Genomic DNA, 17726 nt, shown 5'->3' with positions numbered 1-17726 from the left:
TACATGAACTACTTTGAAGTCGCTGCAACTTTAAGTCACACACATACAGTTGTGCTCATAAGTTTACATACCCTGGCAGAATTTGATATCTTGGCCTTTTTGCAGAGATTATGAATGATAACACAAAAACATTTCTTTCACTCATGGTTAGTGTTTGGCTGAAGCCATTTATTATCACAACAGAAACTACCCAAATGACCCTGATCAAAAGTTTACATACTCTGGTAATTTTGACCTGATAACATGCACACAAGTTGACACAAAGGGGTTTTAGTGGCTATTAAAGTTAACCATCCTCACCTGTGATCTGTTTTCTTGTAATTAGTGTGTGTGTGTGTGTGTGTGTATAAAAGGTCAATGCGTTTCTGGACTCCTGACAGACCCTTGCATCTTTCATCCAGTGCTGCACTGACATTTTTGGATTCTGAGTCATGGGGAAAGCAAAAGAATTGTCAAAGGATCTGCAGGAAAATGTAGTTGAACTGTATAACAGGATAGGGATATGAAAAGATAGGGATATAAAAAGATATCCAAGGAATTGAGAATGCCAATCAGCAGTGTTCAAACTCTAATCAAAAAGTGGAAAATTAGAGGTTTTGTTGAAACCAAACCACGATCAGGTAGACCAACTAAAATTGCAGCCACAACTACGCAAATGCCACAAAGTATCCCACTTACAATACGCCAAACAGTACAGAGACAAGCCTCAAACCTTCTGGCACAAAGTAATTTGAAGTGATGAGACCAAAATTGAGCTTTTTGGCCACAACCATAAATGCTACATTTGAAGAGGAGTCAACAAGGCCTATGGTGAAAGGTACACCATTCCTACTGTGAAACACGGAGGTGGGTCGCTGATGTTTTGGTGATGTGAGAGCTACAAAGGCACAGGAAATTTGGTCAAAACTGTTGGCAAAATGAATGCAGTATGTTATCAAAAAGCACTGGAGGAACATTTGCATTCATCAGCCAGGAAGCTGCGCATGAGACGTTCTTGGACATGCCAACATGACAATGATCCAAAACACAAGGTCAAGTCAACCTGTCATTGGATACAGCAGAATAAAGTGAAGGTTCTGGAGTGGCCATCTCAGTCTCCTGACCGCAATGTCATTGAGCCACTCTGGGGAGATCTCAAAACGTGCCGTTCATGCAAGACAGCCCAATAATTTACAGGAACTTGGCTTTTTGCCAAGAGGAATGGGCAGCTTTACCATCTGAGAAGATGAAGAGCCTCATCCACAAATGCCACAAAATACTTCAAGCTGTCATTGATGTTAAAGGGGGCAATACACAGTATTAAGAACTGGGGTATGTAAACTTTTGATAAGGATCATTTGGGTAGCTTCTGTTGCCATTATGATTTAAAAAGAGTAAACACAGCTGATTGATAATAAATGGCTTCAGCCAAACACTTACTATGAGTGAAAGAAACGTTTTTGTGTTTATCATTCATATTCTCTGAAAAATGGCCAAGAAATCATAAATTCTGCCAGGGTATGTAAACTTATGAGCACAACTGTATGAATGGTTATAATTTGAAAATATGGGGGATTTGTCATGCGACTTTGATGTCCAAAACGAAGTTTCACAAGTGTGGATAGAGCCTAAATCATGTGTGCTCAACCTGTGGCCCTCCAGGTGTTGCAGAACTACAAGTCCCGTGATGCATTGCAAGCCGCTGACCGTTACAAGCATAACTCCTAAAGGCAGAGACACAATGGGATTTGTAGTTCCACAACAGTTTTTGGGCCACAGGTTAGACACCCATGGCCTGAATGAAGACCTCCATCAAATATTACTAGCTTCATGTTTGAAGGATGATGGTGTCCTGATATGAAGATTACGTTTTCTTCTAGCCGTGTACTTTCATCAATGTCTATTCGAATGAGACCTATGTCTCCAGGGTTGAGGGCTGAGGTTTTCTACAGGTTACCTTACTGCCATGCTCATCTTCTGGCTTCAATACTTTCTGAGCCTCTGATGCAAAATGGGTATATGGAACTGATTTTAGTTACCTGGTTTACAGCAGAAGAGCCAGGCAGCTAGTATTTTCAGGACAGCAGTGGTAGCTTTAGGTATTACTTTCATGGCAGGTTGCCCTAAAATTAAAAAATGTGTCTATTTACAATATAGATGTTGCTATTCCTGCTCTTTCTATCTGAAAATGATAGTTGCCTGGCTATCATGCTGTTCCAGTAGCTTCATTTCTTTTTAAGTTACTGACCAGGAGCAAGCATTGCATAGCAGAATGTTTGTTTTACTTTTTTATGGCTTTTTAACTTTCCTGCTTGTTTTGGGTCCGTAGCTCAAAAAGGATTAAAGACCGAGACAGGCGATTTGGTCTTTGTTTTCAGCATTTGCAGCTTTTTCATTTTCCCTCTGTACATGAAAATTACATTTTGGTAAATAGACAGCAGAAAGCTGCACTGTCCTGGCCTATTTTAAAAGAGAAGCATGGCCAAAGCTTGTTTGGTTGTACTTCTCATGTGGTTCATAGGAGTGCACTTACTTTTACAATTCTGTGACCCACTGTCTGCTGACATCAGAGTTGCTCCAGATGTTGAGGAGATCCCAAAAATGTCAGGATCCCCCTCAGATTCCTGACTGGCAGGAGGCTCAGCCTCTTGGCGTGCTGCTGAGAGCCTGAGCTAGCCACTTCCACTCCCTCTCTTGCCTGGCATTCAGTGAGTGCTGGAGGGGCAGAACACAGAGACGGAACTGGACGTCTCTCCGCTCAGAACGGACCCAATAACTAGGTGATCAGCAGTCCTGTGATCGCTCAGTTCTTGGACTTAGAGGCAGCTGGGGACAGCTGCAGGATGGGCTTTAACACCCAAATGCCGCACATATGAGCAGTCGATATTTCTGTGCTGAGAGCTGCCAGCACAACGACAGAGCTGTCATAGACACAAAACAATTGGTAGCCAACAGGACTGGCTTGTTATCATGTGACCACTGTGACATCCAACCACAATGGTCACATGATCTCCAGTCCTTCTCCCCCTATCCTCTTCCCCTGTATACAGCCCCTAGTAAAAGCATGCTGGGGCTGGACAGGAAGGGGTTAAGCATTTAGTACTATTGCCATGGCTACAAGGAAAAGCAGTTTGAATTTTTTTTGGCAGTTTTTTGGGGAAATTGACTGACTGTAGATTTTATTGTGTATGTTTGTATTATTTTTTTTACAAGTCTCATTTCTCTGTTGGACAGGAAGTAAAGAGGCCCCCTCCCCCTGTGCCAAAGAAGCCAGCCCGGCCCAAGCCCCCGCTGAGTCGCGACAAGACCCCAGGCCCCTCCAACAGTGACAAACAACGGCAAGAAGCTCGCAAAAGGCTGATGGCAGCCAAACGAGCAGCCTCGGTGCGCCAGAACTCAGCAACCGAGAGCGCGGACAGCATCGAGATCTATGTGCCAGAGGCACAGACGCGGCTCTGAGTGATGGAGCCTCCCGTGCCAACTATGGGAAACGGAGGGCATTGGCAGACGTAGACTTGCTGAGAGACTGAATTGGGAGACGAATGGAGGAAAGGCACAAGAGCACGTTCGGTCTAGGCTGCGTATCCTGGCAGTGGCGTACTTCTGCGAGGAGAGCGCCACGGAGAACGTGCTGGGACTTTTCAACTAAATATTCTTAAAAACAAAGGAGCTTTTTTTTCATGTCTTTGTGGGGAAGAGACCCAAAGTGGAAGATATTCAGAAGGGGGTATACCTGTTATGCAGCCCCCCCCCTCCCCTCCCCACTTTCCTCTCCTTGTATGGGCCGAGGCAATAAGGCGCCCCAAAATCTACACAATTGCACAAAGACTGCACCCTGGTTTTGGATGGTATGCCATCTTTGTATCACCCTCCCCTTTGTCTGTACAAGTAGCACCTATTGCAATAAGGAACAAACTCCACCCTTAGCATCCCTCTTCCTCCTTGAGCAGGAGCATGCAGATTTGTATGGTGGTTTTGATAAACACTCAGCTCATACAGACCCCAATTTGATGTGATGAGATAGAACAAGGAGCTTGCAATGCATTGTTCTGCACACAGCAGACGTAACCTTTTATTGATGCAGTGCTCTGCTCCCAGTAGAGGGCAGCAGTGAGCAGCTTTTGCACACTGGCAGACTCTGCACTGCAATGTGTTGCTGAGATTACACTCCCCCCTGTTATTTTTTTAATGCTGATTTAGGCACATATATGAAATGGAGGCAAGAGTATTGTAGAATTTGTTTTACCAGGTAGGCCAGCAACTGAATAATAAACAAAGCACACTGTACTATAGAATTAGAGATTATAGCCCATCATATTTCCCTTTCAACACATCAAGCTGTGCGCAAAGGCTTTTTTTTTTTTTTTTTTTTATTCTTTTTTTACACAGACCGATGCAAATGTTTTAACAGCCCTGATCAAAGTTCATGTATTGTTGGTTTCCTTGGGGCCCATTCACATGGTATACGTTGGGCAACTTTATCCAACTGAATCCCAATGCATAGACAAGGCAGTTTGCCTTATGCCCCTTTTAGTTAATTTTATAGTTTGTGCGCAAAGAAAAAAGGTAGGACGTGCCATTTTTTTACGCGAAGCAGCGTATTGCAATGCACGACACCATAGTGCAACACAACATGGTGCATAAAGATAAATGTGGCATTTAAATCATATTTTTAAGAAAATTAAGGTAAAATGCGTGATGCGTTCTAACAACGCCTTGCCCCGCCCCTTCACAAATGACACCAGTGGCTGCACATTATATAGAGTATAACGTATGCTGCTGATGTGAATAGGCCCTAAGAGGAAAGACAACCTCTGCCAGGAACGGATGGAAGCATCAGCTGATTTTATCAAAGTTCAATGCGTAGCTCCTAACTTTCTGAATGTAATGTGTTTTTTTATTTACATTGCCTTAGCCGTAACATTGGTGTAACCCATAGCACCCAATCAGAATCCTTAAAAAGCTCACCACACATATTACAATCGATGTTGTACGATCTCCTCCTTTTAGATTTACCAACCACTATATGTAGTGCAAGGGCCTGCCTGATTAGATGCAGATTGATTGGATAATTTAGGCAGGTCTTCATATTTATACACGTAAAGCCGCGCCTATGGAATAGGTCTTGATCAGCAGGAATATGTATAGGTATTGATTTATACCTGTGCCCTTGTGTTATATATAGTTTTTTATTGGTTTACAGTTCTTTTGTCTAATTTTTGTCTTATTAAAAGATTAAGTATGAACTTTCTTTATTTTATGAGGTTGCTGCCACCCTAATATGCAAAGGCTGCACAAAACAACCTGCATAAATGGAATAATTCTTGATTAAAGGTTATTGGCGCTACCTCCACCCAGTTAGTTCCAATAGCACTCTTTGCTTACTCAAACCTTATATGTCTATCTATCACCTTAACGTGTCCCCAGGGACTATGTGCATTAAACCCGTGTTCCGTATTTTATCTCAACAACACCCCATATATCCAACACCTAAAACTCAAGGCAAAAACTAATTGCACCCCACTTTATATCACCTAAGTGAAATAGTGCTACTATAGTTTCATCAGAAAGATATACATACAAGAAAAAAATAAAATAGAATAAATTAAAATAAAAAGTGATTGGTAGAGGCCTCAGCCGTGGAAAAACCTAACTTCAAACAAAAAGCCAAAAGATACAGAAAAAAACACAGAAAAAAAACACAGAAAAAAAGGGGGAGAAAAGAACCCCCAACAGTTTTAGTGTTTACCAGTGCCAAACCTCTTCCTAATTGTGGAAGAGAACTATCATATACATTCTTTGTGCTAGTTATTACATATTAAATTCACCAGATCTCCTTATATTAATAAGTGTAAAAGGAGGAAGCACAAGGTTTCCTCATGCAATAATATCCAAAAAAATTATTATTTTTTTATGCAGTAAACAAAAAATCAAAAAAGACAAAATATGTGAAAAAGTCCAATTATATCCAGTGGTCTATACACCAATCCACAAGCATGTGAGAGTGTAAAAGGGTCAAGTGCGCCCAATATATGTCAAAAATAAGCAGTATAAATATCAGTCCACATTGAGTCTTCTATAACCGTATCAATGCAATTACTCCTCTTCAGAATACAGGAAAGGTGACTTTCGTGAGATTGCCTGCGCTTTATTAGTGACTTTCGTGCTCGTTCCCCCTCAAGGATCCCCACTCACCAGATCCATTCACCCCCTAGGGGGTTAAACGCCTGTAATCTGTATCCTGTTTGTCCGAAGATTCCACCGTCCAGTTATATCTCCAATAGGTCCTTCTCAAGGTCTTTTAAAGAGATGCAGGTAAGTCCTTGTATCCAATAGTAATTTCCTCAAATAGAAGAGAATACCCTCATGGTGTAGTATTTTTGATTATAATTGGGAAAGAAGGGAGAACAATCTGATATTCTTCTTTAAAAAGCAGGTATTTTTAGTTATGTAGAAATTTTAGGAGGCTAATTTCCACAAAAATATTTTATTACAAAAATATTTTATTACAAAAAACTTTATACAACACTCTGTGCAGAAAAAAAGGGGTTTTTTTATGCAAGATGCAATCTAACAATCCATACATCAGCATACACCGTATATAACTTGTGTTATACGGCTCAAAAAGATGTAATATAACAACCCTTTTTTCAGCAAAAACAAGGAGCCAATATAAAATATAAAAAAAAAAAAAAAAAAATATAAAAAATAATAAAAAGTAAAACAGAACAGATGCAATATAAAGCACTGATTCCGGAATGCAAAAAAAGAATTTACTTTATATATGTACTAAAAGTTCACCAATTATGAAAAAAAATATAGAAATAAAAATCAAAAATGAAAAACAGAATCTCCTACGGTCCTTTGCATAAGTCTGCAGAGTATCTGCACTTATTCCCAAAAAACCCTATTCCCCCAGTGCTACAGTCCCCTTACTACCGTGGGGTTAAATGATGGTCTCCTCTGGGGGCCGTATACCAGGCTTAGTTTGGGTTAGGAATGGAGCTCCGTATGTTAGAAAACCAAAAACGAAAAAACGTTAATGTTAAAAGAAATTTTCAGAACGTTTATCGGGCTTGTTCCCACTAACTACAGCCCAGATGTTTAACTCGCCGGTCCGTCGTAGAGACAATTCCCCTGAACGCGCGGCGTGCGTTCCAGGCTGCGTTCCAGCGGATCCAGGCGCACCGGAAGTGACGTGTGTGCGTAATGACGCTGTACGCGTTTCGCTGCTGAGGACGTCTCTGACGAAACGCGTACAGCGTCATTACGCACACACGTCACTTCCGGTGCGCCTGGATCCGCTGGAACGCAGCCTGGAACGCACGCCGCGCGTTCAGGGGAATTGTCTCTACGACGGACCGGCGAGTTAAACATCTGGGCTGTAGTTAGTGGGAACAAGCCCGATAAACGTTCTGAAAATTTCTTTTAACATTAACGTTTTTTCGTTTTTGGTTTTCTAACATACGGAGCTCCATTCCTAACCCAAACTAAGCCTGGTATACGGCCCCCAGAGGAGACCATCATTTAACCCCACGGTAGTAAGGGGACTGTAGCACTGGGGGAATAGGGTTTTTTGGGAATAAGTGCAGATACTCTGCAGACTTATGCAAAGGACCGTAGGAGATTCTGTTTTTCATTTTTGATTTTTATTTCTATATTTTTTTCATAATTGGTGAACTTTTAGTACATATATAAAGTAAATTCTTTTTTTGCATTCCGGAATCAGTGCTTTATATTGCATCTGTTCTGTTTTACTTTTTATTATTTATTTATTTTTTTTTTATTTTTTTTTTTTTTTATATTGGCTCCTTGTTTTTGCTGAAAAAAGGGTTGTTATATTACATCTTTTTGAGCCGTATAACACAAGTTATATACGGTGTATGCTGATGTATGGATTGTTAGATTGCATCTTGCATAAAAAAACCCCTTTTTTTCTGCACAGAGTGTTGTATAAAGTTTTTTGTAATAAAATATTTTTGTGGAAATTAGCCTCCTAAAATTTCTACATAACTAAAAATACCTGCTTTTTAAAGAAGAATATCAGATTGTTCTCCCTTCTTTCCCAATTATAATCAAAAATACTACACCATGAGGGTATTCTCTTCTATTTGAGGAAATTACTATTGGATACAAGGACTTACCTGCATCTCTTTAAAAGACCTTGAGAAGGACCTATTGGAGATATAACTGGACGGTGGAATCTTCGGACAAACAGGATACAGATTACAGGCGTTTAACCCCCTAGGGGGTGAATGGATCTGGTGAGTGGGGATCCTTGAGGGGGAACGAGCACGAAAGTCACTAATAAAGCGCAGGCAATCTCACGAAAGTCACCTTTTCCTGTATTCTGAAGAGGAGTAATTGCATTGATACGGTTATAGAAGACTCAATGTGGACTGATATTTATACTGCTTATTTTTGACATATATTGGGCGCACTTGACCCTTTTACACTCTCACATGCTTGTGGATTGGTGTATAGACCACTGGATATAATTGGACTTTTTCACATATTTTGTCTTTTTTGATTTTTTGTTTACTGCATAAAAAAATAATAATTTTTTTGGATATTATTGCATGAGGAAACCTTGTGCTTCCTCCTTTTACACTTATTAATATAAGGAGATCTGGTGAATTTAATATGTAATAACTAGCACAAAGAATGTATATGATAGTTCTCTTCCACAATTAGGAAGAGGTTTGGCACTGGTAAACACTAAAACTGTTGGGGGTTCTTTTCTCCCCCTTTTTTTCTGTGTTTTTTTTCTGTGTTTTTTTCTGTATCTTTTGGCTTTTTGTTTGAAGTTAGGTTTTTCCACGGCTGAGGCCTCTACCAATCACTTTTTATTTTAATTTATTCTATTTTATTTTTTTCTTGTATGTATATCTTTCTGATGAAACTATAGTAGCACTATTTCACTTAGGTGATATAAAGTGGGGTGCAATTAGTTTTTGCCTTGAGTTTTAGGTGTTGGATATATGGGGTGTTGTTGAGATAAAATACGGAACACGGGTTTAATGCACATAGTCCCTGGGGACACGTTAAGGTGATAGATAGACATAAAAGGTTTGAGTAAGCAAAGAGTGCTATTGGAACTAACTGGGTGGAGGTAGCGCCAATAACCTTTAATCAAGAATTAGGTCTTCATATTTACCTAGTTTTGGTAAATCTCTGGGCCACCATACACATCACAATTGGACTACACAATCAACTTTAGATTTTCCAAAGTAATATAGGAACCTGACTAGTCTATCCAATCAGTTTGTATCCAAACAAGCAGGCATTACATAAGATGATGGATCTAAAAGGAGATTGTCCAATCGGATTGTAATGTGGGTTGTGAGCTGGAGGCCCCTTTCACACGACTGTTCCAATCAGGTCCACCTGTCAGTTTTTCAGGCGGACTTGATCGGATGGTCCATTTATCTTTACATACCGGCAGGTGTGAACGTACATGTCCGTTTATGCCCACTTACCTCTGATTTGATCTAGTCTTATTAAAACAAAGGGAATGGGGTCCATTCTCCTCTGTGTAGGCAGATCAGATCCAAAGGGCAGTCCTGTATAAACAAACAGCAGTCCATAGAGCTGAACAGCTCAGTCCATGTCCACTCTGCATAAACTGAGCAGACCCGGGCCTGTCATCCACCCACTCGTCTCTGATCAGCAGAGTGGATCCCCTGCTGATTGGAACAGAAGAGTCCGTCCCCTATCAAAGGGGCCTTAAAATCCCCGAAATGATGTACAATGAGGAACCTACAATGGGGAACCCTACCTAAAACCATTCATTGCATTTTCATCCAATCAGGAAGGCCCTTGTACAGTGAATGGTAGATCTAAAGGATGTTGTATAATGTAAGATCAGCCTAAAGTTGACTGTGTAAAAATGTTTTCAGAATGTAAAGTGTGTGGTGAGCTTTATACTGGTTTGATGTCAGCAGAGTAAATTCTGATTGGTTTCTATGAGTTACTGCTCCGAAGATCTCTTCATTGATTGAAGCTGAAAATGTGCCCAATGTTCCGGCAGACTCTCGGTATTTAGTCTACCCAGTTTTCTAGAAATAACAAACTGAGTACAGTCTTTCTTTTCTTGCTGTAGGATTTATTTATCTGCCCCTTCCCTGGCAAACCACATCAGTTTAAAAATATTCTTAGGTCATTTTGCATGTAATGTATGTCTGACATCTAAGGAGAAGGTACATTAAGCTACATGTATGTGGGCACATTTGCCCATGCAGCACAAACACTCTGTATTTTGGGCGCCCAGTATGGTCTGGGGATATGCGCAGCCTCCTATAGATCTGAATGGGTGGCTGTACGCAGCTTTGTGCAGCTAAAGTAAAGCAGTGCATGCGCACAGATCTGTCCTAAACATGGGGTAAGTGCGTTTGGGACATTACATCCGTGCGCTTGCCCTACTTTATGCTATTGGCAGTACATAGCTGCCTTCACTCATAAATATCTATGGGCGGCTTGTACACAGCTCCAGAACATGGCAGACACCAGAAATGCACTGTGTGTTTATGCTGCACAGGCAATTGTGCCCATGTTCATGAAGCTGTAAATTATAGAGAAATGTGCAACACTTTTAAAGTGTATTGGGCTGTCAATAAATGGTGCCAGGCTTCACATACCATCAAATATATTGTACACCTTCAGTAATCCATTTCTTATTGTAGTGGCCTATAATGCAAAGCCATGTTTTATCTGTGCTGCACTTTGCGTTGGAGAGAACGTGTTTGTGTGTGATATTGGTACAGATCAGAGGTGTGGCCTGGCCGATTCTGAGCTCGCCTGTCCTCTGATCTGTATACCTGGCTTTATTTGGCACTGCACCTTTGTCTGATGCTATTAAAGCCGGCCATAGATGGTTTGGATGTCAGCCGGTTCAGCAGGGAACCGGCTGAGATTCGAACTAGGGTTGCACCGATAACACTTTAAGACCGAATATAAGTACCAATACTTTTTTTCAAGTTCTCGCCATTTTTTAATATCATGTGACAGTGGCACTGCTGAGGTGTGGACAATGAGAGAATTGAGAGATTATATATAATCAAAAAAATCTCTCATTTAATGTATTTTTTACAATTTTATGGGGAGGGGGGAGTGCACTGTCACTTTTATTTTATTTTTATTTTTTTCCTTTTTATTTTATTTTTTTATAGTTTTACTTTAAAATATTTATTTATAACAGTGTTCCCTTTCCTTTTATTTTTTTTTTTATTTTTATTTTTTTAATATTCAATCCTGTTGGGGGGGCTTTGGTGAGCTATCAGGGGTCTAAACAGACCCTTGACATCTCCCCTTTCAGACATTGAAAGGGACTGAAGACACAGATTCCCCAGTCCCTTTCGCGGCAGTCTCAGCTGCACTGAAAATGAATGGAGCGGAGACGGAGGCTCCTCTCCATTCATAAACTGAAGCATCATAAACACAGTTTACGATGCTCGGTTATGAATGGACAGGCAGTGATCACTGACTCTGTTCATTCAGAAAAAGATGGAGCTGGTAAATTTCATATATATTGGCTCCTTCCTCTGCTGGGGGGGCGGCAGAGGAGGAAGGGGGGGGGGACTGGAAGAGCACAAGGAGGAGGATGGTGGGGGTGGGAACCAAAGGATCACAGAGGGGAGTCAGAGGAGGATACAGGAGACACTCAGGAATGATCGGTGCGGAGGTGGGGGAAGATATAATCACCAATCTCCCTGTGTGGCTTTTAATAAAGCAGCTGAAAGTCGCATAGGGTAGAGGAGGAGAAGCAGTTGTCAGCTAGCCACACGGAGATCGGTGGTTTATAACTTCCCCTGCTGCACCGATCATCCCTGAGTGTCCAGGTATCGGACTAGGCACCGGAAGCATTTGCAGGAGTACTCGTGCAAATGCTCAGTGTCAGAACCAATACTGGTATCATTGCAACCCTATCTTGAATCATGTTTGGCCAGGCTGATTGTACCCAAGTTGATTGATCAACTTTGGGTACAACCAGCCTATCAGATTTTTCATGCGATTTATTGTCAGTGGCGCTAGCTATTAGCAATAATCACTGTATGTTCTCCCGGCGGGGAAGGATCTCCCTGTCCAGAAACCACAATCACGTTGTGGGAGGGAATCCCCCATCAACACTGTTGCCAACAGTTGCAGGAAAGAAAATTGCATCATCTATGGCCAGCTTTAGCCATTTCGTGTGTGTGTGTGTGCGTGCGTGTGTGTTCCCTGCAGAGGTTGTACAACTTTTGTTCCCTACTGGGGAAAAATAAAATCAGCAAAATGTCATGATCAGGGGTGCCCAAACATTTGCATATAAACCAGAACAAGTAGACATCATTTTAGTACTGAATAGAAGGGTAAAGCTGAAACCTGAGCAAAAAAATGTATCTTCTGTTTAAAGCTGAACTCCTGCAAAACCGTTAAATACACACATAGAATACATGTAGGAGACCTGTTTTTTACCTGTCAAAGGATCTGTATTCATGTCCATGCAGTTCAGAGATTTACAGCTATGCTATACAGCAGAGACATGATTGGCAGAGTGGGAGACTAGATTTTTTTTTTTTTCTACTCCAGTCTGAGCTCTGCTGTACAAGGACTGCTAGGTCAAATTCAGGTACTTCAACTGATTGCAAAAAAGTACATCAATTGATATATTAATGAATAAAGAGCTGCATTACTTTTTTGCATGTTATTCTTGCCTGGAGTTCAGCATTAAGTTTTCATATTGGCCTCTTGATGTTCTGTCTTTCCGGACAAACAGTAAGGCAATGCAGAATGCTGTGATAGTGAATTGTAAACCTATAGCAGCCAATCGGATATCACCATTTTCCTTATTTTACACTAAAAGAAAAGAGTCGCCTTATGGCTGTTGTAACTTCAGTATGATTATGACATAAACATAATGGATCCCACACAACAATAGCAACTGGAAAACTCCATCCAAGAGGAGTTGGGTCTCCTGGTTGCTATGGGTGACTGCAATTTTTTTGCACATAATCACTACTTTTTTTGCACTACGTTATTAATCAAACGTAAAATGCAGTAATCCTTTGCAACCAATTGGCAATCACCTTTTTACATTTAAGGATGAAATCCAGGACAAAAAATCTTTCATGAGCCTATATAACCCAGAGGGTAAAAATCCACTTTGTGTGTACCAGATGCCTGCAAACTCCAGATATTTCCTTGTAAATGTAGCAGTGATGTTATATTGCTGTACATGGCCTGTGCAGAAAGCAGAGCTGTGGGAGGGACCCAGCAAGCCCCACCTCCTACAGGAGGGGGGCGGATACAAGACCAGTCACCCCGCACAAGGAGAGAGTGTAGCAGTGACCGGTCTTTATTACATGAGACCTCTGCAAAGACAAGCCTGCTCAATCACTGCACAGATCTGGAAGAAATAAACAAGACACACCAAAATTAAAAGTAAGAACGCGCATCGATCTTGTAATTGCACCAATATTTGTTTAGCCTGGATTTCAGCTTTTAACATTTCAGCTGATGTAAGGTGAAATCTTTTTGGCTATTGGTTACTGCCTTTTGCATATCACTATTACGCTCTGCACTTACTTGAGTGAAAATAACCAAATCCACAGTGGAATTACATATATATGAACTGTTTTTATCTACCAAAGGATTTTAAATTCTGTTCAACCAGTCTTGTGATTCACATACGTCTGCCATACTACATAGCCAGGTCGGTTCCACTTTGTAAACGCCATCTGTCTTCTAGTCTGATCACAATGCATCCACTGCTGTTTTGTTGGCCAGGCAGGAGACACAGGAAGCTGTTGAGTCAGCTTTAGCAGTATGTGAATCACAGGAGGGACTGAACAGAATGACATGTCGTTTCTCTGGTAAAAACAATCCATGTATACATTGATCATTTTGTTGTTGATGCGGAGTATCCCTATACCAGTGATGGTGAACCTTGGCACCCTAGATGTTTTGGAACTACATTTCCCATGATGCTCTTGCACGCTGCAGTGTAGCTGAGCATCATGGGAAATGTAGTTCCAAAACATCTGGGGTGCCAAGGGTCGCCATCACTGCCCTATACATTACCAATGAACATGCTGCGCTGTATAATGATGCTGAGTATCTGTTCAATAGTTATATGCAAACATGTATAAAGATGTTACTATTCTATACACTAATGAACACACTTGTGGTTAACGATACCAAGTATCTGTATACTGCAGATATGCACACATGTGTAGTGATGCAGAGTATCTATATACTAATGGGACACATTGTACTTGGTATGGGAACACCAAGTATCAGTACAATATTGATGAGCATGTTTTGTGCTGATCCACAAAGACTGTTGCAAAGAACTTATAGCTGTAACTGAAGCTGATCAGAATTCAAATTTTAAAGAGAACAGTGTTATGCTGTATGTTAAAGCATACCTGTAATAAAAGAGGCTTTATGGATATTAGTTGATATGCTGCCTCTTTGCTCCTCATGGCCACTGCCAGTATTGCACACTTCTGGGTGTGTGGAACACCTGCTTCCCCCCCACTGCACACTGTGGTTTCTCCCATTAGCTTATCCATCACTGCAGGACATATGAGTTGGCGGAAGGAACCACTGAGTGCAGCAGGGGGGAAACGGCAAATACTTAGCGGCTGGGGAAGCGGGTCATGTTTTAATAATCTTTTTTATTTTTTATAAAGGGTTCTTGGTTGCTTTTGGTTGTTTTGGTCAGCTGCTCTGGTGTTGTTTGCATCAGTCTTATTAGTTCCTCCCAGCACTGTATAGCGATACTGACATACTCGGAGGACAACTGGCCCACCCTGTATTTTTGATTGACAATACCACTACCAATTTTAGGTTTCTTCCCCATGTGACACAGACAGGAAAGAACTTCATGTTTTACCGACGCAGAAACTGGCTTTTTGGGACAAACAAAATTAACCTAAATGAAATATAGATGTTTTGGAATTTTGGAAAAAATTTAAATAAAAAAAAAAATTATCTATTCCTAGGGAAGCACCCAATAAAGAGCAATAGAGCCTGATTTGTGGAATTATTTATGTTTACAGAAATTGCTTAAGTGAAGCTGTTTATACCAGGAGGAACAGGATGGTTAAAAATGATTGTGCTGATTTTATATGCGCTCTATGACCAGATGATTTTGGACACCTGACCATCATGCCTATATGACACCCGTTGTGTTCCTTGTTTAAAAATGAAAACGGCTTTCACCCTTCTTTGGCTAAAACAGCCTCTGCTCTTCTGGGAAGGCTTTCTACATTACCTTGGAGTGTGCTTGTGGGAATTTGTGAATCAAAAAATAAAGAATTGTGTCACCGGTGCAAAAATTTAAAATATTAATAATAGTGCAATTTTAATAAAATTTGATCTGCTGCAGTTAAAGGGGTTGTATAGGTTCGATTTTTTTTTTTTTTTTTTTTTAAATAACAAGCATTTTATACTTACCTCCACTATATAGTTTGTTTTGCACAGTGTTGCCCCGATCATGCTGTCCTGGGGTCCTACAGCGGCTGCCTCCGCTCCTCCCCGCTAAAGCTAACCCCCTCTGGGAAGCTCTTTCCCGAGGGGGTTAGCTTGTGAGCGTACTCCCGTGTCATGCGCTTGGCGTCCATAGACACCAAGTGTATAACTCGGTCCCGCCTCCCCCCCCCCCCCCCCAGTGGCCACGTCATTGGATGTGATTGACAGCAGCACGAGCCAATGGCTGCGCTGCAATCAATCTATCCAATCAACAGCCAGACTCGGTGGAGAAGGGGATGCGCACAGCAGGTGAATGCACTCAGGTAAGTAAAACGGGGGGCCCATGACTGCGACGTTTTTTTCACCTTATTGTATAGGATGCATTAAGGTTAAAAAAAACACGAACCTCTACAACCCCTTTTAAAAGTCCTATACCTTAGATTTAGGGAAAAATGGATTCAAAAAGTATCTGCGCTGATCCAAAAAAGTGCTAGTGCAATATTACCACTGCTACGGTGTTTATACCTTGTTACATAGTTAGTAAGGTTGAATAAAGACACCAGTCCATCCAGTTCAACCTAAACCAGTGTCTACAATTGTCCCTATTCCTGTACATTGCACACTCGCATTGGTCCCTAGCCTCAAGGAGCCCACAATCCAAGGTCCCCATTCATAAACTAGGGCCAATTTTGGACAGAAGCCAATTAACCTACCTGCATGTCTTTGGCGTGTGGGAGGAAACCCACACAGGCACAAGGAGAACATGCAAACTCCAGGCCGGTGGTGTTATGGTTGGGATTCAAACCAGTGACCAGCACCAGAGTGCTCACCACTACACCACTGTGTCGCCCTTGTATGCCAATCTTTAACAGTAAATCTATAAAGTGCAACGTGACAATAAAATCAATATAAATATAAAGTGCAAACTATCAAAACCTAGAACATAGGTATTTAATAATGATCCCCAAAGTCCACTTCCATTTATGATATACATTCCATGGGCATATTATGCTCCAATTTTCATCTGTGCTTTATAACAGGAACTTTTCACCACTTCATGTGCCACCACCTTCGCGGGAGCTTCCTGATGACGCATGTATGAATGTGAAATGCGTAGAGGTTGCTGGGTGATTGCGGACGTCACTTCCTGTCACAAACCTGCACTAGATTGAGGCTTAGAACACATGCCAAACTCAAGGAACGTAGCGGAACTCTAAAACAAATCTCTGGAAAGACTTAGTGCCAGTCCTAAGGCACTTTAAATTATACCAACACTGACAAGGAGATATGAGGAGCACCTAGTGGTTAACTAACTGGAGGAATGCCAGGATAGTAGAGTGGTTATCCCTATATGAACCAAATGCAAAACGTTTTCTAGACTATTGAGTATCCATTTTAGAAGGTGGTGGCACATGAAGTGATGAAAAGTTCCTGTTATAAAGCACAGATGAAAATTGGAGCACAATATGCACATGGAATGTATATCATACATGGAAGTGGACTTTGGGGATCATTATAAAATACCTATGCTGTAGGTGGTGATAGTTTGCACTTTATATTTATATTGATTTTATTATCACGTTGCACTTTATAGATTTATTGTTAAGGATTGGCATACAAGGTATAGACACCGTATCAGTGGCAATATTGCATTAGCACTTTTTTGGATCAGTGCAGTTACACTTTTTGTGGGAATTTGTGCTAATTCAGCCAAAAAAACCTTTGTGAGGTCAACTATTGATAAAGATCTGGCTTTCAGTGTTCCAGTTTATCCCAGAGGTGTTCAATAGGGTTGAGGTCAGGAGTCTGTCCCATCGTTCCTGGGCCAGCATTTGAAGAAGAGGTATTGGGGGTTATTTACTAAAGGAAAATCCACTTTGCACTGCTAGTGCGCTTGGAAGTAAAGTCGCTGTAGATCCGAGGGGGACATGCAAGGAAAATAAAAAACAGTATTTTAGCTTGCACATGATTGGATGATAAAATCAGCAGAGCTTCCCCTCATTTCAGATCTACCCCTTGGATTTAAAGCGACTGCACTTCCAAGTGCTCTTGCAGTGCAAAGTGGATTTGCCTTTCATAAATAACCCTCATTGTCTTGGGCCACACATAAAATACACATAAGGATAGCTGATGAGCAGAAAAAGTCAGACAGATCTCAAGATACAGTTGTATGACCTTATCCCTATTGGTAAGTCTATAATAAGGCTTACTTATAGGTACAGTAAATATCGAGATATTTATTTTACCTGCAGCCAGTGATGCGCTCTAAAGGGGACATCATCGCGGCTCCAGCC

At 41.1% G+C, this 17726-nt stretch overlaps 1 protein-coding gene across 2 annotated transcripts in view; it reads left to right on the top strand.

Annotated features, from left to right (window-relative positions):
- The window catches only part of DLGAP4 (DLG associated protein 4), a 342220-nt gene extending 327225 nt beyond the window's left edge, over positions 1-14995 (top strand). Inside the window, exons 12-13 of one of the 2 annotated variants that reach the window (XR_013263487.1) lie at positions 3214-5060; positions 9123-14995. Coding sequence is in view for 1 of the 2 variants with exons in the window: in XM_077459068.1 (XP_077315194.1) it covers positions 3214-3438 (225 nt within the window). In the remaining variant the exon portion in view is untranslated. Of the gene's footprint in view, positions 1-3213; positions 5226-9122 lie in introns of those variants that run through there. The other variant, XM_077459068.1, reaches the window with a different exon arrangement.
- The last annotated feature ends 2731 nt before the right edge of the window (positions 14996-17726 follow it).

Source organism: Lithobates pipiens, unplaced genomic scaffold (assembly GCF_037356315.1).
Source record: "Lithobates pipiens isolate NorthernLeopardFrog02 unplaced genomic scaffold, aLitPip1_a1.2 Scaffold_28, whole genome shotgun sequence".
Lineage (NCBI taxonomy): Eukaryota > Metazoa > Chordata > Amphibia > Anura > Ranidae > Lithobates > Lithobates pipiens.
This window is presented reverse-complemented; position numbering and strand designations above follow the sequence as displayed.